This window comes from Malania oleifera, chromosome 6, assembly GCF_029873635.1.
Source record: "Malania oleifera isolate guangnan ecotype guangnan chromosome 6, ASM2987363v1, whole genome shotgun sequence".
In the NCBI taxonomy this organism is placed as follows: Eukaryota; Viridiplantae; Streptophyta; class Magnoliopsida; order Santalales; family Ximeniaceae; genus Malania; species Malania oleifera.
In genome coordinates this window covers 111,610,847-111,635,464 of record NC_080422.1, presented here as the reverse complement: position 1 = coordinate 111,635,464, position 24,618 = coordinate 111,610,847, and the positions used below count along the sequence as shown (strand labels likewise).

Sequence of the window (24,618 nt, the reverse complement as noted above, 5' to 3'; positions counted from 1 at the left end):
TACATATACTAAAATCGTGATACATGAATATCTCATATCATTAATTTTCACATTAATCATATCATTTTGCATATATACATATATCATGAAAATCATCGACTCGTACGCCGGTATACACATTTTATCATAGTTCGGCCCGTATGCCGGCAAATCACATAGCACAGCCCGTACACTGGCAAATCTCATCCACATAGCACGGCCCATACGCCGGCAAATCAATATGCTAGCAAATCATAGTCACTTATAAAAATCTTGACTCGTACGCTGGTTTTCCATCATAAAAATCCACCTTATCCACATTCCTAGAAAACAGTATTTCACAACAGTTTTATACTCATGCCACACAAACGGATTTTCACATATTCAATCATACGATCATTTTCACAGTATTTTGCAAATATAAAACATATATATAAATATATATACATTTTCTGCAAATCAGATGCTATATATATATATACATACATTTTCTCAAAACAAAACTAGCTTAGTTTATCCCCTAACTTGATTCCTGCAAAGCCCCTAAGAAAATCATCCCCGCACCCGCAGGGTTCTCGACTCAACACCCTGAAAATGAAAACCCCCAGTATTAAAGTTCAGTATTTTCGTACGTACAACATTTTCTATAACTGCCACAAAGTCAAATTTGGCTTAAAAAGCCTTACCTCGACTCTAGGATGATATCCAACTTTGTTTTCTCAACGATCCACTCGCTAGGAGCATAGTGGTAGCTTCAAATCTTTGATCCGACGAGAAACAAGCCCAAAATCGAAGAGAGAGAGAGAGAAAGAGAGAAAATCGAAGAGGAGAGAGAGGGAGAAAGTTAGCTTCTTAGAGAAGCTTAAATCCGGATTTCCATATTTATAGAATAGGGGATTTCATCGATGAGCCACGTCATTCGTCTACGGGTCCTTCACAATTTTCATCGACGAGACCCTGTATTCGTCGATGAAATTCAAGTTGGCTCAGAACCCCTCTTGGTATTTTCTCGTTGATGAGCCCCCTGTGTTCGACGACGAATTCTCTTAATCCTTCGTCAACGAATCCCCTGTATTCGTCGACGAAGTCCTGCTGATCCCCTTTTTCCGTTTTTCCTCCCAAAGTTCAATGTCGTCAACGAACTCCTTCTATTTTCGGTCTCCATTTCCCTCTCTTTATTATTAAAATCATGTTATTCTTTGGGTCACTACATTCTCCCCTCCTTATAAAATTTCGTCCTAGAAATTTACTATTCGTATAATTCATCATCCCTTAGGCAAAATGGTCTACTTATTTTATTACTTACCCTCACTTGTGGCGGAAGAATACCATGATTACATTCCGAGTTCTAGGAGATTACATATACAAAAGAAAAATTCCTCCCAAAACTAAAATGATGCACTAATTTAACCATTACATGTACCTGCAAAAAGAAAACTACTTAACCATTTACATTTTATCCAATCAACCTTCTTGGAATAGATGCGGGTACCTCTACTTCATTTGCTCCTCGGACTCCTAAGAAGCCTCTTCTACCGCATGATTCCTCCAAAAAAATTTTATTTGAGGAATCTTTTTGTTACGTAGCTCCTGTACTTTCCTATCCAGAATCTGTACTAGTATCTCCTCATACCCCAGTGAATCACCAAGCTCCAGCTCATCATAACCGATGATATGAGAAGGATCTGGGACGTATTTCCTTAATATAGTATCATGGAATATGTGATGGATCCTGGATAATGCAAGTGGTAAAGCTAGTATGTAGGCTACCAGTCCCACTTTATCTAGAATCTCAAATGGACCGATTAACCTAGGACTAAGTTTACCCTTCTTCCCAAATCGCATAATCCCTTTCATCGGAGCTATCTTCAGAAACACATGATTGTCCACATCAAATTCTAGATTCCTATGGCGATGGTCGGCATAACTCTTTTGTCGGCTCTGAGCTGCACTGATCCTGTCCCTGATAAGCCGAACTTTATCACACACTTGCTGCACAAGCTCCGGCCCCACTATTCGCCGCTCACCCACTTCATCCCAAAATAAAAGAAATCGACATCTCCTACCATACAGAGCCTCAAATGGTGCCATGCCAATGCTGGACTGATAACTGTTATTGTACGCAAACTTTACCAGCGGCATGAACTGAGTCCAACTACCCCCAAAGTCTAATACACACGCTCGGAGCATATCCTCTAGTATCTATATCGTCCTCTCAGTCTGCCCGTCTGACTGAGGATGAAATGTCGTACTAAACGATAACTGAGACCCCATAGCCTCCTATAAACTTCTCCAAAATCGCGATGTGAATTGTGGGTCTCGATTTGACACAATAGATACAGGCACCCCATGAGAACAAACTATCTCTTAAATGTAAATCTCCGCTAAACGGCTGAGGGAGTAGCTGATCTTGATAGGAATAAAGTGGGTGGTCTTCGTTAAACGGTCAGCAATCACCCAGATGACATTCTGGTCAAGTACCGCCGTCGGTAGTCCTGACACGAAGTCCATAATTATATGATCCCACTTCCAGCCTGGGATAAATAACGGTTGCAACTGCCCTACCGGCCTCTGGTGCTCAGCTTTTACCTGCTGGCATATCAAACACTGGGCTACATACTCGGCAATCTCTCTCTTCATACCACTCCACCAGTACGACTCTCGCAGATCTCTGTGCATCTTCGTAATACCGGAATGAACTGTATACAAAGATATATGAGCTTCCTCTAAAATAGTCTTCCTGATCTCAATATTAGCAGGAACGCATAATCTGGAACGGAACCGCCAAACTCCGTCATCTACAATACTGAAATCCTCCCCCCTGACCCATCTGTACTCTGTCTATCACCTCTACTAATTCTGGGTCTTCCTTTTGGGCGGCTTTAATTCTCTCATACCGAATAGGCTGTACCACTAGGCTGGCAATACATACTGGGAGATCACTCTCTACTAACTCTATGCCGAGTCTCTCCAGATCCATCATGATCGGATGCTGGATCCCCATAGCCGCCAACATTGGCTCCCTAGATTTCTTGCTCAACGCCTCAGCTACCACGTTCGCTTTCCCCGGGTGATAACTGATGGTACAATCAAAATCCTTAATCAGCTCCAACCACCTTCTCTGCCTCATATTCAGTTCCTTCTGCGTGAAGAAATACTTTAAGCTCTTGTGGTCGGAGAAAATCTCACACTGCTCGCCATACAAGTAATGCCTCCAAATTTTCAGTGCGTGTACCACTGCAGCCAATTCAAGATCATGTGGAGGGTAGTTCTTCTCATATTCTTTTAATTGTCTAGACACATATGCTACTACCCTGTTATGCTGCATCAATACATAGTCAAGTCCTTTCAAGGATACATCACTGTAGATAGTATAACCTTCACCTCCAGATGGGATGATCAATATAGGCGCTATGACTAATCTCTGCTTCAGCTCCTGAAAACTCTACTCACAACTGTCATCCCATTCAAATCTGATATTCTTCCTCGTCAATCGTGTCAAAGGTCCTGACAGGGCTGAGAATCCATCAACGAAACGGCGATAATAGCCAACTAGCCCCAAGAAACTCCTGATCTCTTGAACATTTTTTGGTCTAGCCCAATTCACTACCGCCTCAATCTTGTTAGGATCTACAGAAATACCGTCTCCAGCCAAAATTCACATTTACTGAACTTGGCGTACAACTTCTTTTCCCGAAGTGTCTACAAAACCTGCCTCAAGTGTGTCTCATGCTCCTCATAGCTCCTCGAATAGACTAGTACATCATCAATAAACACAACAACAGACTGGTCTAGGTATCAGTGAAAGACTCTGTTCATCAAGTTCATAAATACTGCAGGAGCATTCGTCAGACCAAACAGTATAACAAGAAACTCGTAATGCCCGTACCTGGTCCTGAAGGCCGTTTTCGAGACGTCTTATACTTTCACCTTTACCTGATGGTAGTCGAATCTAAGGTCAATTTTTGAATATACTCGTGTACCCTGGAGCTGGTCAAACAAATCATCGATATGGGGTAGAGGATGCTTGTTCTTCATTGTTACTTTATTAATTTCCCTATAGTCTATACACATCCTCATAGTCTTGCCTTTCTTTTTCACAAATAAAACTAGAGCTCCCCACGGAGACACACTGGATCGTATGAAGCCCTTATCAAGCAGATCTTGCAACTGATTCTTCAACTCTGCTAATTCTACTAGCGCCATCCGATAAGGTACTTTAGAAATCGGCGCAGTACCGGAAGGTAGATCAATAGAGAAATCTACCTTACGGTCGGGTGGCAAGCCTAGTAACTCGTCTGGGAAAACATTTGTAAACTCCTTTACTACAGGCGTGTTAGCAAGTTTCAATTCACCCTCTGACATCTCCTTTACAACCGCCACAAATCCCTGACAACCACTCAGCAATAATCTTCTAGCCTGAATAGCTGAAACTAGCTGAGGCGGGGATTGCACTAGCAACCCTATGAACTTAAACTCTGCTTTCCCTGGGGTTCTGAATATCACTTCTCGTGCACGACAATCTATACTGGCAAAATTAGCTGCTAGCCAATCCATGCCAAATATAACATTGAACTCATGCATGTCTAGCACTATCAGATCAACAGACAAGGTCTTACTTTGAATATCAACTGGACAATCTCGGAGCACCCTACTACATCTCACTACTGATCCAGTCGGTGTAGATACCAACAATTCAACATCTAATGATTGTGTTTCAGCCCCACATAATTTAACACACCCCGAAGATACGAATGAGTACGTAGCTCCTAAATCAAATAATGCAATGACTTTAAAAGAAAACATAACAACCATACATGTCACCACGTCACCTAACGTCTTAGCCTCACTTGGCGTCAGAGTAAACACCCTGGCTGAAACCGTATTCCTTTGCTGGCCCCCTCGTGGCGCCTGATAACCTCCCCGATATGGTCTAGGAGCTGGAACTGCATCTGGTGGGGTAGGGCTGTCTCATTCCATATGCCCTGGTCTACCGCAGCGATAACACACCGGAACTAAATCTGGTGGGCTAGGACAGTCTCGCACCAAATGCCCCAATCTACCATAGCGATAGCACATCAAACCCCCAGCTCGACACTCCCCCCAGTGCCTCCTACCACAAGTCTGACAAACTGGAGGACTCTGCCTTGACTGCACCTCGCGTCCTCCCATCTCCTGCCTCCATCCTTTGCCATGATTACCTCTCCTCTACTGGCCTGGTCTATGACCCTACTGGTAGCCCGTAGATGTAGATCTCTTCCTCTGTCCCTGCTCCTCTGCATCAAGATGCTCACCAATCTCTGCCAAGGCCGCCCTGTCGACTAATTCAGTAAAGTCCTGAATTCACAGCACCACCACTTGCTTGAATATACTCCGTCTCAAACCTCTCTCAAACTGTCTCGCCTTCCTCACCTCATCAGGAACAATGTATGAGGCGAAACGAGAGAGGTCGATAAAATGTGCGGTGTACTGCTGGATGGATAACTGTCCCTGCTTCAGACTCAGGAACTCTTCTACCTTAGCCTCCCTGATAGTAGCCGAAAAATACTTATCAAAGAACAAATCTTTAAACCGATCCCATGTCATATCTATCGGGGTTACCCTCTGCTGCTCCAATAGTCTCACTGCAGTCCAATACCTCTCGGCCTCTCCTGTTAGTCTATAGGTGGGAAAGAGGACTTTCTGTTCCTTTGTACACTGCAACACGACCAAGATTTTCTTAATCTCCTGCATCCAGTTCTCAGCAGCTACAGGATCAACTCCGCCTGAGAACGCTGGAGGGTTCATCTTCGTAAACTTCTCTATGGTGCACCCATGGCTTGCAGATGGACCACTCTGCTTCCTCGAACTCCTAGCGATCTCAGCCATAACTTGCTGAGCCACGCTACGTAATACCGCGTCAAAGTCAGTCCTAGCTGCACCTGATGGTCCTGCTCCATCACTACCACTTGCATAGGCACTATTTCCTTCTACATCCATCATAGAAAATAGTAGTTGCAACTCAGTAATCCTATCCTCATAATTTACCCACCTATCCTCACCACTTATCTCAACACTTCTAACTTATTTCTAATCCCTAGTCCTACATTTTAGGAACACAACCCGACAATAGCTTACTATGGTTTTCCTGAAATCGTCACCCCAGGAAAAACACAGAAACTACCATGGAAGTCCTGTTTCCAGACTATAGAACAAAACTTCAAATCATTCCTTAAACTCTGGTATTGTTTCTGCTGCATTCTAAAGTCTACAGAACCTAGCAACCTAGGCTCTGATATCAAACTATGATGACCTGCTCGTTTTTTCCACATTTTTTTTAATAATAATAATATCAACGTCGTACATCCCAGCACAGCAGGTCTCCATCCACCTGGACCCGTGGGTATTAGGAATTTAACAGAATAAATAGCAAAAGCCTAAGCAGTAGAAAGCGTATAATCATAAACATCTCACCATAACATGCATTACAGTATACCAGAGTCACTATACCACTGTATTTTTATATATATACATCCCAAAAATCATATCTAGGGACAATTTTCACAAAATCTAACTGTCCCTACAAAAACTTACCCTTCGCAGAGGGCAGATAAACAACACTAGCTCAACGAGCTTTTCCCGCTCTCCTATTTGGGGCTCCTGAAAAGTTTATAAGATTTAGGGGTGAGACACCTCTCAGTAAGGGAAATAAACTAATACCAGTGTGTGGCAACATGAGTATTCTGTGTTCTATATATATTATATATAACATATTTAGTCCTATTCATCAAATCTGGGGAAAACATATGTATATCAAAACATGGAAGAACATACTGCATTTCATAAGCATATCTCATCTCATATCATAATAATAATAACATAAAAACATCTTTGGTAGGTTAGCTGGCTATTGTCATGTATTAGTCCCATGTGATTGGGTTGTGTGACCCGAAGGCCGGACCTAACAATGGTTGGCCGACCACTACCAAGTCAATAGTCCAGTCTGTAAGTCCGATGGGTCTACCAGACCTAGTCCTTACACCAGGGGTGATAACAGCACACTTCTTTAATAACCACATCGACTATCCAATCTCACACCACTCCGTACAGCGGCGTTAACATAAATATCATGATCACGAAGACCACGGACACATAGCAATGGTACCGTGCAAGTGCTAGCCTAAACTAAGCCAACCAGGTTCTAATATCATATATATATATACTAAAATTGTGATACATGAATATCTTATATCATTAATTTTCACATTAATCATATCATTTTGCACATATACGTATATTATGAAAATCATTGGCCCGTACGCCGGTATTACACATTTTATCATAGTTCGGCCCGTACGCCGGCAATTCACATAGCACAGCCTGTACATTGGCAAATTACATAGCTCGGCCCATATGCCGGCAAATCACATAGCACAGCCCGTACGCTAGCAAATCTCATCCACATAGCACGACCCGTACACTGACAAATCATAGCACAACCCATATGCTGGCAAATCACAGTCACATATAAAAATCTTGGCCCCTACGCCGGTTTTCCATTATAAAAATCCACCTCGTCCACATTCCCAGAAAACAGTATTTCACAACAGTTTTATACTTATGCCACACAAACGGATTTTCACATATTCAATCATACGATCATTTTCACAGTATTTTGCAAATATAAAACATATATAAATATATATACATTTTTCGAAAATCAGATGCTAAATATATATATATATATTTATATACATACATTTTCTCAAAACAAAACTAGCTTAGTTTATCCCCTTACCTGATTCCTGCAAAGCCCCTAATAAAATCATCCCCACACCCGCAAGGTTCCCGACTCAACACCCTGAAAATGAAAATCTTCAGTTTTAAAGTTCAATATTTTCATACGTACAACATTTTCTATAACTGCCATAAAGTCAAATTTGGCTTAAAAAGCCTTACCTCAACTCTGAGATGATTGCCAACTTCGTTTTCCCAACGATCCGTTCCAGCAAACTTGTAGAGAACTTCACTAGGAGTGTCTTGGTAGTTTCAAATCTTCGATCCGGCGAGAAACAAGCCCAAAATCGAAGAGGGAGAGAGAGAGAGAGAAAAAAAAAATCGAAGAGGAGAGAGAGGGAGAAAGTTAGCTTCTTAGAGAAGCTTAAATCCTGATTTCCATATTTATAGAACAGGGGATTTCCTCGATGAGCCACGTCATTCATCGACGAGTCCTTCACAATTTTCATCAATGAGACCCTGTATTCGTCGATGAAATTCAGGCTACCTCAGAACCCCTCTCGGTATTTTCTCGTCGACGAGCCCCCTGTGTTTGTCCACGAATTCTCTTAATCCTTCGTCGATGAATCCGTTGTATTCGTCAACGAAGTTGACGACCTCCTTCTGTTTTCGGTTTCCATTTCCCTCTCTTTATTATTAAAATCATATTATTCTTCGGGTCACTACATTATCGCTTGTCGTTTGTGTCGGCTCGAGTGTCCTGTAAGGAACCCGTGATGACTTTAGTGGACAATGAGGCGCAATGAGCACCCACACTAATCTCCCCAAACTCCAAATGTTTTCAAGTCCGAGCCACCCTGTCTATAAATTAGGAATTTTGTTTCATTGTTTCCTCACACCAAGTTGAGGGTTTAATTTCCACTAGGGAAAGCCTGAGTCTCCGAGCTCCACTCAACTTCTCTCTTCCCTCTCTTCTCCCTTTTTTTGTAAGTTTCTCTTTATGTAAGAATATACAGCTTTTGCTTTGAAAATAAATTAGTTGTTTATTATTCATAAGTATGCTCTGTACTTACGATTTCGATTGATCTGGTACATTAGAAAATTGTTTTGAATTTATTTGAATGACTCATTTTATCAAACAAATAGTTCTCTAGATTGCTCAAGGGTTGTCATTCATGCCTGGCTTGGCTAGTTAGTTTGACATAATAGCAAGTCCCACCAGCGGACTCTTAGTCATCCCTTAAATCAAAGATTCACCCCTATAATACTTTTCTTTATCTTGTTCAATTTATGATGCTTATATCCTTTTACTTATTAGGTTGTGGGCCAACAATGTATATCAAGCTCTAACACTCCCCCGCACATGCAGCCTGACAGCACGTAGAGAGATAAACAAGATTAGAACCTAAGACTTCTTGGTAACCAGTTCTGATACCATGTTAGATTACCACTTTACCTAAAAGTTTAAGCTTAAACTGTTAGGTTATGAGCCAACAATGTATATCAAGCTTTAACAACGAGAATAAGGGTTGATATTGCATGTTCCGTTTGAACTGCAACATTTTCATTTCCTTGAACTTGATATTCAATTTTAACCTTGGTTAAGACTTCAATACCTTTGGCTACTGTGAGATAATTATCCCACCATCCTTTTAGCGCACCCGTAAATCCTATAGTTGAGGCATTGTCGATCTTGTGATCAGAATTGCCTTGGGTCCTATAGGCTGATGATGCCATGATCATTTCTTCAAGCGTATTAAGGATTTGATGTTCTGATTGACCATCAATATTCCATTTGTAGAAAGTATCTCCATCATATTTGCCTTGCAATAGTAGTTTTTCCCTTGCCAATGCATTTTATTAATGCTTGGCTCTCCATTGAAGATTGTTTGAATTTCTTCTATTTGATTTTGGAATGTATCTGATTTAATGGATAAATCTTCCGTTATATCTTAAATTTTATATGAAAATTCATTTTGATTGGTTTGGTCAGTAATATCTTTCATTTTTCCTTGTATTGAATCATCTTTAGTCAAGACATTAATTTTTTATGTTGATCCTTGATTTAAATCAAGATTCTTTAATCTATTTTGAATATCTTCGATCATAGGATCAGAGATTTTGATAAACTTGTCTTTTGATTCTTTAATCTATTTGAATATCTTCGATCATAGGATTAGGGATTTTGATAAGATTGTCTTTTGAATATTCTTTGGGGATAAAAAAGGGTTTTGTTAAGAGTTATTTCTTTTTGCTTTTTGGTTGGTTATGAAACGAGATTACTGTACAACTATGGGAGAAAAATAATGACTTTACTAGAACAATTTGTTTACAGATTTACCATTTTTGCCTTTTTTTTTTCTTGGAAATTAGACAAATCATGGCTCAAAAGCCAATAGATCAACATATTTTGCAAGTTTTGTTTGTTTGTTTATTTATTTGTATTTTTATCTGAAAAATGAAAATGTTAGATAAAAGGGTAATCTTAAAAATTTTTATAGAAAAACTTATAACTTTTTTTTAAGTAGATTGAAAAAAATATAATCTAAGCCATGTTTTTTTTTATTTCAATTTGGTTTTGGGAAAAAAAAAAAAAAACCGAGCATGTTTTGGCAGGGTTTATTTGGGTAAGAATGTCATATACAATCTAAATCTTTTAATAGAAAAAACTTGTAATTTTTTTCTAAGAAAATTGGAAAGAAATCTAATCATACACATTTTATTAATTTTGAATATTCAAGTGTCTGCCTTGACTTACTTGAGCTTGATTGCTTAAGCATGCCTCTGCCTTCTCTCGATTGTTTAATTTTAGAGAAAAAATTAAAAAAATTCTAAAAATGTAATTTTTTAGTTTTTGTGACATTTTTTCTTATAAAAAAACTTAAAAAAAAAATGTGATGTAATTGGTGTATTCCCAAAAGGGGGTGAATTGGGTATTTAAAAATATTTTTTAATTTCAACATTTCCGATTCACCACATTTTATCTCATTTAAAATGAAATGTGTGTATGAAAAATAATAATGACAATGGATAAACATTCATACACATGTGGAAATTAAAGTGCGAAAATTTAAATGGGACATAGAGGAAAGAGACACACGATTTGTTATCGAAATTCGGCCAAATTAACTTACATCCCCGCCTTGGGCATACCCTCTAAGGATTCCACTATCTCTGCTCACTTAAATGGACGGAGTAGAAGCCGTTTACAACCACTTTTTACGGGGCGAGGAATACCCCATCTACACTCGCCGGATAGAGTCGTAACCTAGCAACACTTTACGGGCGGTGCCAAGACCCAACTCAATTACAAGACTAAAATCAACTGGTATCCCTTACGGGGTGGAGACTCCCCATTTCAATTTATCGAACTGAACCAAACCGGTCTCTTTTACAGGACAAAGACTCCTCAGCTCAATTAACAGCCAGAGCCCAACTGGTACATAAAATAATTTTTGTACACTTAAATGCTTCTAATACAAGTAAAGATGTACACAATAAAAGCTCTAAAATACAATCTCACATGATATGAAATATGCTCAAGAGAGTAATGGTGTTTTTCTCAAAAATAATTTTTACAATCTTTGAATATGATATATATGATAAAAACTTCAAAGTTTTAAACCGTATAAAATATTTCTCAATAAAAATCAGGAGAACTTAGGGTTTTGCTTTCAAAGCCATTTTGCAAAGAATGATAATCTTTGAGTGAAATATATATATATATATATATATATATATATATATATATATATTTATATATACAAACAAGTGCTCAAAGATTCAAATACGATTGATGATTTCTCTAAAAATATTTATCAAGAAAAATATATGGAGAAACACCAAGTTAACTCTCACAAAATGATTTTCAATAACAAAAGAAAAAGTGAAAGTATGTGCTTATCAATGAAAATAAATGCCCAAATATAAATGCTCTTTTAAAGAAAATATTTTAAGGAATAATTATAAAAGTGTAGGAGAGTATAAAATTTTACCCCAAAAAGATTTTTGAAATAAAGGTGTATGTGGGGAAACTTTGATTATGAAAAATTTTGAGAGAAAAATTTGACTAATCAAAGTTGCTAATTAAGCTAATGGAAGGCGTATTTATATAATTTATGAAAATATGATCGTTTGGGGACACGCTCGCTATTTTTAAAATTATTTAATTAAAAATTAAACATGATTAGCATTGGAAAATAACCGAAACCCAAGAGGTTCGGTCGATGGTGCTAGTGCTAGTCAGATGACCTCACACAACAAATATGATTTACAACGGGGCTTGGTCAACTGTGGACAACGCTGGTCGGCTTGCTTGAGCGATTTTCCGAACTTTCGTAGGTTTGGTCGGCTAATACCTAAGCGGTTTGCCAGTTATTGAGAATCGGTCGGCTGAGGTGTCTTTGACCTAAAATGGTCGGTTGGCCGAGGTATAGAAAATAGACCAAAATGTATGGCCAATCGGCTGGGCTTTGGTAAGGCACAGTGGTTGGTTTGTTGGGGCTTCAAAATGTGGTCAATTTAAAAAGTCCAGTCGACCGGGGATTTTAGTTATAAAAAAGGTCGATCGGCCAGTCTTAGCAAAAGTACAGTTTTGCCCTTAAGGCAAGGTCGGTCGATTGAGACATTTAAAACAGGAATGGGCTGGTCGACCGAAGTTAGTTAAAAACCAAAATTTTTGTCCTATTTTGACCTTAAAACATTTTAAAATCTTTTAAATGATTTTGACATTTAAGAAAAAGGTTTTTCTTTGAAAAATTTGGTCGCTTAAGGTCAGTCTATGGTTTGTCCTGAGCATTGGGTCATATCATGCAAAGTTATGCATTATTACAAACCAAATAATAAAAACTAAAATGCATTACAAATGAAATAGTAAATATCTTATTCTTTGCTCATTTGACTTCATGGAATGCATTTGATTGTGATCTTTACATATTTTATGACTTCCATCTCTAGTCTCCTTATGTGTGTGTTGAATTATATACCTATTCACAAAAAAATTACACACATAAGATGCTCATGTTTTGTCAATATCAAAATAAGGATCAGATTAAAAAAGTTAAGAAAATGCTTTGTTACTCTCGTAGGCAAAATTATTTATTTCAATTTTTAAATAATGATAAAATGTCACCTATATTTTCCATTTTGCTAAATTTGTATATCAAAGGTGAAAAATATTTTTAAATTATTTTGTCAAATTTCTAATTTCCTAAATAATTTTTTTAAAAACTTTGAAATGATGTCACAATTTTTTTTTTATTTTTTTAAAAAACTTGAGAAATAAACAAATCCCTTGTTGTCAAAAATAAAAAAAAACTAGAAAATAAAACATCATCTTATAATTTGTTGAAAAATGGTAGGAATCAAAAATAAAATTGTTACCTAAAAGTAAACCAGCCCCAAACATTTTGAAGGTTATATGCACATACTTTTAATTTTTTGTTTAAATAAAACAACAACATAACATATTACATTCCATATCTAAATTTTTTTTAAAGTTTTGGATGAATTATAAAAAACAATCGAGTCTAATTCGAAAAAAAATTATAGGAACAAAAAAATTTCTTACATAGATTGAAGTCTATGCTTAATCATTATATTAGTAATTATAGTTTAGGAACTATAAAATTTTTGAATGAGTAAAAATTAGTATTTTGTTATAATTCTAAGATTCGGATTTCTAAGATATAATATCTCAAGAAGGCCAGCTGTGCATTCTCATAATTTTGAGGCGAGGCAAACAGGGCGGAAGGAAAGGAAAATCTTAGGGGTAATCTGGTCAATTCATATGCTGAGACTGTCTAACCTGGTTCTCTCGTTGGTAATTCGAAGACGATGTCTTGACTTCATTTTTCTTCCTCCGCCCTTTCCTCTCTTGTTCCCTCGCTCACTCGCGGAACGTGCACATTGAAGAGGGGGAGAAACTCAAATAATCTCAACTTTCGAGCTCTACTCGTGTTTGTCAAAATTCCTGGCGCAAATCTCTCGAGAATTTAATGTTAGTTTCTTAACTTTTTGTCTGCTTGCTCTTCTGTTTTTTTTTTTTTTTTTTCTTGCAATCCTTCCAATCTCACTCATCCAAGCATGCTACAATTCATTTAAATTTGTCTTTTTCGATATTTTAAGTTTATGTATCAATTTTAAAATAATTTCTGGTGTTTCGTTTGGTTGTTGAAGTCAATTGGTTTTTGATGTTGTTTATCGTTTTCCATGTAAAATCAGTACGGGTTTAATTTCTTTGACTGAGTTTGCTGAATTTGTGATTCCTGTGCTGTTTTCCTAAGCAAATCATAGCATTCAGTGTTGTGCGTGGAATTGTTGCCAGTGATTTCAGAGGAAAAAAAAAAACAGATCGAAAAAAATTGGTATGTTTGTAATGGATCTTCATTACGAGGTTCAAAGGATCTACTGATGCTTATTCATATTATATCTGTCGAATGTTATGTATCAAAAGGGTCAAATTATTTTTGTGGATGTAAATGTTCAGTATCGAGGGTCTATGGGTTTTTACACGTTTTATTTGAGAGCTGTAGTATATATAAAACAGGGCCAGAGTCGTATGCTGCAATCAAAGTTAAGTAAAAAAGGGGGGTTTTGGTTGTTTTGCGAACAAAAATTTGTAGTCGTTATGTAGTCTTTATGTTTTTATTTATTTATTTTCCCTTGCCCCTTCATTCTTCTTCTCTCGGCACCCAGAACTGCTCCTCTAAACTATTTTGTTGATTCCTACAAATTGAAACATTTTCTTTCCTGTTGGAAATGACTTTTATCGTGTAACATGTTTTACGATGAAAGAAATGGTGGAGAACTCCCCAAAATATAGAAATTTGAAAATTCTGAAAATATTATTCTTAATTTATATGTGGGAAGTTGAGGTTCAACATCCAAAGTAGATGCACTGGTCTTGAGATCAAAGGCATCAACTTGAGGGTATAATTTGTTGATGTTGCTGGGTAGGAAATTAAGCTATATGTATATGTATATGTGTGTGTATATATATTGAAGATGGAATAGATTAGTTGAACAGTTGGCATTAGAATATGCTAAGTGTGCAACCAATGAGATGACAAATATCAGGTTAAAGAATACTTGGTTCTTCGGATTGTGATCTCATTTTTCTTATTGACCTTTCTATCACAAGTTAACTTAAAAGGAGCAAGGAAGTAAGAGAGAGTTCTCCTTATGTTTCTTTTATTTAGAACTTCATGTCTCGTGTTGTCATAAGTGTGTCAACTCATTAGCATAATATTCCATTGGTGGTTGATGTCCTTTGAGAAATGGCATTGGCATCACTGAACATGAGTTTGTTGGAATTGTTTCCTATTGACTATTCCATGGAATAACTTCTCTGGTGGTCTGCAGGTGCTATGTAATTGTTGCCAAAGATGTTGGATTGTGGTTACAAGTCACAATACATGAGTGGTCAACGAGAGAAGTTTGTGAGGTATATAACTTTGCTGAAATTTGGTGTATGGATTTTTAGTTTTTAATTTTCGATGCATGTCATTGGTATCTTGAGATTTTGCTTCAACTGCACAGAAGATTGAAATTGATGCAAAGAGTCCAAAATATGGGTTTTCATACAGATTTTTCAGTGTCTTGCGCGTTGTTGATGGTAGTTGAGCAAGGGCACATGCATTGGGGGTAATTGTGAGAAGCATATTGATCATTATTGAAATCTGGATAATGCGAGCATGTTGTTTTAGTTGCCCATGGCGTAGTCATTTAAGCCATAAAAAAAAATGTTGTATCTGATTATTTTGTTATTATTTGTTTGATGTTAAACTGACATTTTGGGACTGATATATCATATTAATGATGGTAGATATTCTTTTACAGCTCCATTTTGTGAGAATAAAAGATGCTGATGGTCATCATAATTTTCTGATTATGTGTATGTTGGCATTGTGTATATATTTTTAGGTTGGGCGATTTGGACTCTAGAGGATCAATGTCTCCTGATACTGGAGTAAGCAAATGTGGATTCAATATCGTAGGGTCAAGTCGTGTTGGTCCTGCAAGCAATACGCCATCTAGATCTTTTAAGAGAGGAATGAGAAAGGGCTCTGAAGGACTTAAGTTGATTGGCCGGTCACTTAAATTTGGGGTTTCTCGGGCTGTGTTCCCAGAGGATCTTAAAGTGTCAGAGAAGAAGATATTTGACCCTCAAGACAAATTTCTCCAGTTGTGGAATAAAATTTGTGTCATATCATGTATTCTGGCAGTATCTGTGGATCCTCTATTTTTTTATCTTCCAGTTATTAATGACAAATTAAATTGTCTCGGTATAGATCGAAAGCTAGCAATCATAGCAACTACATTGCGGACAATTATTGATGCTTTCTATCTTATTCACATGGCTCTCCAGTTCCGAACAGCTTATATTGCCCCATCATCTCGAGTTTTCGGTCGAGGTGAACTTGTCATCGATCCTGCACAAATAGCTAAGAAATACCTGAGAGGATATTTTATTATTGATTTTCTTGCTGTGCTACCTCTGCCTCAGGTTTGTAGGATTAAGTTATCTTTAACCGATTCCTTTCTTTGCTTTATAAGTCTACATGCTCCCCTATTGTTTGAATGCATTGGCTATCAAATTCTTGCTTCTATGAATTTTTCCCGTATTAAATCTTGTTTTTCATTCTCAATTTTCAAGTTGTCGTACTATATCTCTGAGTTACTCTCATGCAGCCCTTCTTTTTCCTCATCGTTAAAGCTTGATATACATTATTGGCCCACAACCTAACAACTTAAGCTTTTAGGCGAAGTGTTAATCTAATACATGATTTTCATGAAAGCTGTATATATTATTATGCTTTTACTGTGAAACTTTGCTTTCTGCGCAGGATTTTATTTTTATTTTTTTCTTTTTATGTTGTTAGTAAATTACTTTGCACACATTCACAGTTAGGGTTGTATCTGAGCTGAGTCCAATTGACACACTGGGATATTCTGACCCGACTCAAGTTGAAGATATTGAGCTTTGAATTGGATTTGATCTTGTTCAATTTTATTGTTGAAGTCGCGCTCAACTCAGTTGCAAGTTCTAAAAATTGGAGCTTGACTTGATTAAGCTTGATTTGATTGTGAAGTAGTATATATTTTTTAGAAAAAGAAGGAAATTCATATAATGAGAAAGAATGTACATGAAGTTGCATAGGCCAGTCTCATTGCAAATCCAAAAACAATCCCTTTAAAATAAGTAGTTGTAACAGCCCAAAGCAAAGCCAAATAATGTATCCCATCCTACGACATAGAACAAGTTACCTTCTTCCATGTAGAGATACAAACATACTGTTCCAAGCAAATATTCCACAAGACAACCAAAAACCCAAAACTTCAAAAGGCAGAGGCATTTGTACCTCTCCCAAATCTTGTAAAAGATATTGCCAACAATTCCTCCACTAATTCCAAACAAGCACAATCCTTGCCAAACTAACCGTACAACTTATTCTAAACACTCCAAAAGAAAGAATAATGCCAAAATAAATGAGATGCCAATTTTGAACTGTCAAAACAGAGAGTCCACACATCTGAAGACAAAGTCTTAGAAGGCCTCAATGTATTTGTCGATGTTAACTCTGTTAGGAACCACCGGCCAAATAAAGTCTTAATCTTAGAGGGGACTCTTTGGCCTTCCAAATACTACAGTGAAGCAGATATGACATGTCTTTCCAAATCAAATGCTTAAAGAAAGACTTACAAGAGTAATCTCCTAATGAGTCCATATCTCATGAGCAAAGTTCCCTAATTCCTTACTGAGGGACGAAAGCCTTCCAATAACTACAACAATGAAGAAAGCTCCTCCACCTCCCTATTGAGAGATCTATGAAAACATAAATCACTAGAATAATTATCCCCATCAAATAGAAACTAGAAGGGAGGATTTAACTCCATTATGCAGCAATGAAAAATGATAAAAAACGAGGAAAATAGATGAAAAATGCAGAATCACCCGACGAAATGTCTTCCTAGAAACGAACTTGAGAACCTTTGCCTACAACAAATTTGCTATAGGGAATAAAGTGAGAATAGATCTATGATCTGACCTTCAAGGACTCTCGAAGGAACGCGTCACACCCAAATTTGCGTCCAAATATTTACTTTCATGTCAAATTTACTTTTAGTAACTTTGTGCCAAATGGAAATTTTCTGTAAAGGAAACTGCCAAAGCCATTTACACATGAAAGTAGTGCTTTTAGACACCGACTAACCAAGACTCAAACCCCCACCCTGTTTAGACCTACAATCAATCTCCCAACTAACAAACCATCTTTCCTAACTTCAAAGAAAATCTCTCATGACTCTCCCAATACTCCTAGCAACCCCTTCCTGAATTCTAAAAATGGACAAAAAAATAAAGAGAGTGAAAGCTTGAATAAGAGTGATGCAAACATGCGACCGCCTAGAAAAAATGAAGCATCATTATATCTGCGGAGACTCCAAGACACCTTCACCACAATAGGATCCAAAAACCAACACATTGAGGATTACCACCCAAAGAAACCCTAAATAATTTAATCCCATTATAGAACACTACACTTAGCTAAAGAAGCCAACTCCAAATATCTAGTCTCACCCATTTTCATTCTTGCAATGTCACTCTTCCCCAAATTTACTTTTAAACTAGACACCTTATACAAAACTCTAAAATAGTAAGCATATTCGAGAAAGACTCTATATGATCTTCTAAGAAAAAACAGTGTCGTCTCAAATTGAAGATGAGACATCACAACCCCCTCACTACCCTCCCTCACCCCTTTACAAAACCCCCTCCCACAGCACTCTCTACCATTTTGCTTAAGATATCGACCAGAAGAAGAAACAAAAATAGATATGATGGATCCCTTTGCCCAAGTCCCTTCCCCTTGAAGCTGTAAAACAACGACTTAGGTTCCCCATTAATAATGACCAAAGGAGAAGCATTGGCAACCCCTCCCTCATTCGAGTGTGTCATCTCACACCAAAATCCTTCCTATCAAAGATCTCATCCAAGAAGTTCTAGCTAACCCCAATTTTTCACTATCCAAATGGCATCCACAGTTTGCCTACCACCTACAAAAGTACTTTGAGCCTGAAAACTAGTATCTCCTATAAAAATCTCCCCCTATTTACAAGAACTTTAGCAATAATCTTGTACACATTACTAACTAAAGTAATAGGCTGAAAGTCAACTACTTCTAAAGATTGAATATTCTTATGCACCAAAGTGATAAAAGTAGGGCTAGCACTTTTTACTTGAATCTAGTTAAGATAGAACCCACCAAATATTTTCTTTAAATCCTCCCTGATCACATCCCAACACTCTTGAAGGCAAGCTATAGTAAACCCATCTGGACCTAGTGCGCATTCCTCTTGTCCTAGACACAACTGCCTTAGTTCACTCTCTTCTAAAGGCTTCTCAAGTCTCAAACCTAGATAACTGGGATCTAGAAATAGGATTCCGTTCCAAACCCTCAATCATAGGCCTACTAACATCCTTGTTAGCAAATATTAGCAAAAAATTTAGAATTGCAATAATTATTTTTGCTCTTAAACGCCCCCTGGCTTTTAATATTAATTAATATTAATTTAATGTGTTTAGTGTATATATATATTATATGAGTTATATGGTACATAAAGCAATAATGAAATTAAAAAAAGCTCGACTGAGCTCAATTAGGCTTGCGACTAATATTACAAAACTTGGGCTCAATTCATCAAACAACTCTAGGAGCTTGTGCTCGAGTATAATTGAGTCAAGTAAGTTATAGAATGAGTTGAGCTCCAGTAGCTTAGGAGCCAGTTGACTCACTCACACTCCTATTCACACTCTCGAGTTCCATTTTCAATAGAGATCTTTCAAATAGTGGGCATTTGATCTCCTAATTTTTTCCACGACACTATGTCAAGCATGGTGGTATGTTTATCCCTTGCTTGTTTTTAATATCTTACTCTCTATCATATCTTATGGAGGCATTTTATTGAATGTGGTGAGATACATGGTTATGGATGTGAGTTCATGTAGGCTGATGCCTGACATTACCTGTTTATATTGGGTTAGCGGACTTAAAACCTATTAGCACCTTGAAGCATGTTATAAGAGTAACAAATCCCCTAGCCATTCTCTAATGCACTAGATTGTATTCTTAGCCTCCGGATATGAGATTCCTTATGTTTAAACCACTTAATCGTATTTTGTGTTTGATTTGATCAATAAAATGGCCAAGTTATTGTTGAAGGTCTTTGGGTTTTGATATGGTGGTTTTCCTATATGTCTTATTGAATTAGGAGTAATGAACACTATAAAGGTATTGATCAATCCTCAATCCTCATTTAGTTTGAAAAGTTGCCCATTGGAACTAGAAGGCTAAAGGTTAAGATCAATGTATAATTTAAAAGTATTCATGTAATGGTTTAATTGGGAGAGGAATGTAGAATTGTTTGGGAGTTAAGTTGCATACATAATTTATAGCCATGTTCTTAGCTGTCATGTAAATGCGACAATACTAGTAGGTTAGTGCAAGTCTATTGATAACCAATCCATGTGATTAGATATAGGTGTGCAACTATGCCTTGTATAAACTTATTTCCATCATGCAATAACAAGTGAGCTCATGAATGCATTGGTTCCGCATGAGGTCCTGTGCTCCAGCACCTAAAATTTTTAGCATGTGCTTCTAGTCCTTGCTTCCACTAGTCTCTCTCTCCAAAATCCTCACTTATTAGCCACAGCCTTGCGCTTGCTTTCCGTTATAACAAAGAGTATTAACCCTTGTTAGCTTATCACTTTACCTAAAAGCTTAAGCTATTAGGTTGTGGGCCAACAATGTATATCAGGCTTCAAGCCTTAACACTTCCCCGCACATGCAGCCCAACATCACGTGAAGAGATAAACAAATGGCAAACACTAATGAGGTCTTTGTTCATTTCCCAAGATCTTTGGTATATTGCTTAAAAGAGGTATGAATATGATGCAACACAAACACAAAGGCTTGAACAACTTGGTCAGCAACTAGACAAGGGAGCATAAGAAGAACACAATAAAGGATTCAAGCGTATTGTCCATGCATTGTTAATGTTGTTTAGTACATTGGAATATATAGCAGATATATTACAGTGACTATAATACCCGTACTAACAGGAATGACATTCATTCCTCTTTAATTGGAATATATAGTAGATATATATTACAATGACTATAATACCCGTACAAACTCAATGTTACTAATATAGGCAATAATACTAAATAACCAATAACATTCTCCTCAAGCTAGAGCATTATTATCATATGCTCCCAGCTCGTTACACTTACAAATCAATTTTTGAATATGAGTACACCCAAAAGTTGTAGTGAACAAGTCAGCCAGTTGGCATTTAGACTTCACACGAGTGGTTGTAATGAGCTTCTAGTAAATTGGAAAGCATAATTGCATATTGAATCCCTCTCTAATTATAATGTATGTCAAATACATCACGATGATTGTCATACCCTTACTACCTTATGCTTGCTAATATAGCTAAATAACCAATAATACTCCCCCTCAATTTAGAGCATATATATCATATGCTTCTAGCTTGTAGCAAATCAATTTAAGCTTGAGTAACCAAAAGCTTTAGTGAACAAATCCACAAGTTGGTATTCGGACTTCACATGAGTGGTTGCAATGCACTTCTTTACAAGTTTCTCTCGGACAAAATGATAATCAACTTCGCCATGCTTCATTCTCTAATTGAAGATTGGATTGGAGGCAATTTGAACAGCACCTTGATTATCGCACACCAATTCCATAGGTTGAGACTGTGCAAAACCAAGTTCTTCTAACATGTTCTTTTAGCCAATTCTTCTAACATGCTCTCCTTGCAAAGGTTTGATATGAAATTTTAATTGAAATTGTGATATTGTGGAATACTTTGATGTTGATTGGGATGGTTCTAATGAATATCAAAGGTCCACTACTTGATTAAATCTCGTTTCTAGGCTTAACAAGAAACAAATTATCGTGGTTAGATGTAGTGCTAAAGTAGATTATTGAGCTATGACACATATGGTCATTGGCTTAGTGTGGTTGAAGTTTCTTAAATTTGATGCATTTTTTGATAATGAATCTCAGGGAAATGTTTTGTGATAATCAAACTACTTTTGCATTTATAGACGTGAGCCATCTAGTGTCTCATTAGATGACAAAGCTGCCATTTTTTAATGGAAGTTGTGAAGAAGAAAGTTGTGATCATCCATTTGTGAAGTAGGAGATGTATTCACTACTTTGGTTCATGGCATCGTTCAAGATTCTCGAGAATGTTTTTTTGATAATAAAAGAAGGTATATTAGAAAGAGAGAGAAATTAAAATGATAGGATAAGAAGTCCAGCTGAAAAAAAGGAAAAAAAATAAAAAGGAAAATCGAAAATTAACAATTAAACAAGGAACCCCCTCTTCAATCCTTTTCCTTCAGAGTTCACTAAACTCTTCAAGTTAGCTAATTCCCTTTGTCCCTTTTTAGCTTTGTTTTTACTCCCATTGAACGCACTTCATTTCCCCCAAGATCACAAACCAATTCATCCATGAGTTCTTGAATTTGAAAATCCTTCCTTGAAATCTCCTCCACTGGCGTTGGTAAAAAACCATCCTCATGCTGCAGCTTATTACCCAACTCATCATTTTCAAATATAGAGAACCCCTCCAATCCTTCTAAAGGGGTTGGGTGTACATATGATAAGTCCCCTAAAACGTCACTGGATTCAGAAACATATCCATATTGTTCTTAATTTCTTCCAACAGTAAACCCCCAATCAAACTCACCAAGACCATTGCTTTCATTATCTGATAAATGCCTGCATCTCATTACCTCCTTTCCTTTTCTAACCCCATTACAAGAATTGTCCGCCTTTTTTTTAGCATTTATGTCTTCCACAATAACTAACTCTCATTCTAAATTCCTCTTTAAAACCTTTGGCAGTACCTCAACCCAGAGTGCTTTATTTTTTCTTCAGACAATTTGTTCATATCTGCACCCATATGCACTATCTTCGGACAAGTATAAGCCTAGGGACCCTTAGATCCCTTTGCCTTAGGGTCTGAGGCATAAGATATCCTACCCAAAACACCATCGCTTTTGTAAACCTCTGTTGCAGCATCCTCTTACTCCAGAACACAATCATCGACCGAAACTCCTGAATAGCTTGAAACAACACTTTCCTTTATCACCTCTTTCTCTTTAAACCTTTCAGTACTCTTGTCTTTTTCTAATGAAGATAGTAGACGCTGCATATCCTCTTGGCCATCAAGAATCGGCTTAGAAATTGAGCATTGCAAGGTAGACTTTGTATCCAAAATCTACTTGGAAGGCAACATACCTGTTATGCCCCTTAGCCTACATCTACTAATGGGAGAATTCTGGGTTTGAAATGCAGGACACTTTTGGTCTTCCTCAATTTGGCCAATAACTACTGGTAGCTGCTGCTATAGTTGAGTAGATCCTTCCATAACAACTTCACGCAAGTGCTCTTTTTTTAATCCATCACTCCTAAGCAAACATCCTTGGTCTTTAGAAACTCCATGGGAAGGGACCTTGTGGGCATTATTTGAAAACTAAAAAGTTCCTTGAGCATTTTCACTAGCCTCTTGGGTTTGATCCACATTATTCAAAAAATGGGTTTGTTTAAAGGATTAGCTCACCTGAGAATGATCCAACTTAGAAGAAACCTCCTTTGTTTCCAAAGGATGGCCCAATTCATTTTTACCAAGATTATGGGCTTGCTCAATAAGTTGACCCAACTTAGTTAAAGGGGAAACTACTCATATTTCAATCACCTGGACTAGGTCCAAGACGAATACAAAACTTCCTGGCTTAATATTCTTTGTCCCATCTTCCCCAAGAACAACCCTAGCGGCCTTTGCTAGCTTCCAACCTTCCAAGCTCCTTTCGAAACCCTAGAAACCTGGATTGTATGGATATTCTTATCTGATCCAATAACTTTGGTTTCTACAGCCTTTGGATGTTGTTAATTGGTTGGTGACTAGTTAGCTATGGCATGTTTCGAGTGATTACTAGCGATTGGAAGCTCAGCCTTGTTCATCTGAACCCAGCTGCCACACCTACAACGCCTATCTTCTTTATTGTCTGCCATAACTCGATCTCTAGAGAGATCATCTCTTACCTCTAGCTGTATTACCTTCTAGCACGACTTGCCTCCATGATCTGAAACGTGGCTGGCCATTTGCAACTATTTCACCAAAATCTTTTCTTAACTCGGCCAGGTTGCAAAAGGCACTTGTGAGGCTTCGCCATTCCTCACCTTTTGCACTGTGGGGAATGAACACGGAAAACCTCCTTTGTAGTTTGTAATATCCTTGTGTAAACTCAAAAACCCCTCTCCAACCGACCAAAAACCGACAACCCTTTGACGAACCACAAAACAGTCTCTTCCAATAACCTAACCCATCTGTTACAAACAACATTCCTTTTGATCACGGGCAAAGATGAACTCCCCTAGCCCTTGTCCAGATGCAGATCGAAGGATTTTCCTTCAATCTGAATCGCTTGGCTCGTCATAAAACCTAAAGCATTCTTCATCCTAGGAAATGTATGAGAGTGGGAGAGGAATAATATCACGAGGGGAAGAGAGAGAGGGAGAGAGAGAGAGAGAGAGAAATAGGGCCATCATGTTCTCACCACATTATCACCTTATGTGAAATGGATTCAATTTCTAGAGGGAACTTCAAAAGCCATTTACTTATAATCAGATATTAGACCTATTGGCTTAGTTTGTAGTGTTTATAATATCATCACTATAGTTTTAGCTAATTGGTTCAGTGTGGTGCTTGATAGGAGTCATAGGACTATCTTTGAGGCTCAAAGTTTTTGCTAATAGGAAAATTGTGGTTGCCATTTTTTTTTTTGATCTGGAAATTATAATTATATAGATCAAAATGGATAAGTAC

The 24,618-nt window shown here is 37.4% G+C and overlaps 1 protein-coding gene across 2 annotated transcripts in view; it reads left to right on the top strand.

The window, feature by feature from the left end:
- Window positions 1–13,415: 13,415 nt before the first annotated feature.
- The window catches only part of LOC131158894 (probable cyclic nucleotide-gated ion channel 5), a 44,803-nt gene continuing 33,600 nt past the window's right edge, over window positions 13,416–24,618 (top strand). Inside the window, exons 1-3 of one of the 2 annotated variants that reach the window (XM_058113825.1) lie at window positions 13,416–13,693; window positions 15,058–15,139; window positions 15,619–16,201. In XM_058113825.1, the coding sequence (XP_057969808.1) occupies window positions 15,081–15,139; window positions 15,619–16,201 (642 nt within the window). In that variant the 5' untranslated portion in view covers window positions 13,416–13,693; window positions 15,058–15,080. Of the gene's footprint in view, window positions 13,694–13,737; window positions 14,061–15,057; window positions 15,140–15,618; window positions 16,202–24,618 lie in introns of those variants that run through there. The other variant, XM_058113826.1, reaches the window with a different exon arrangement.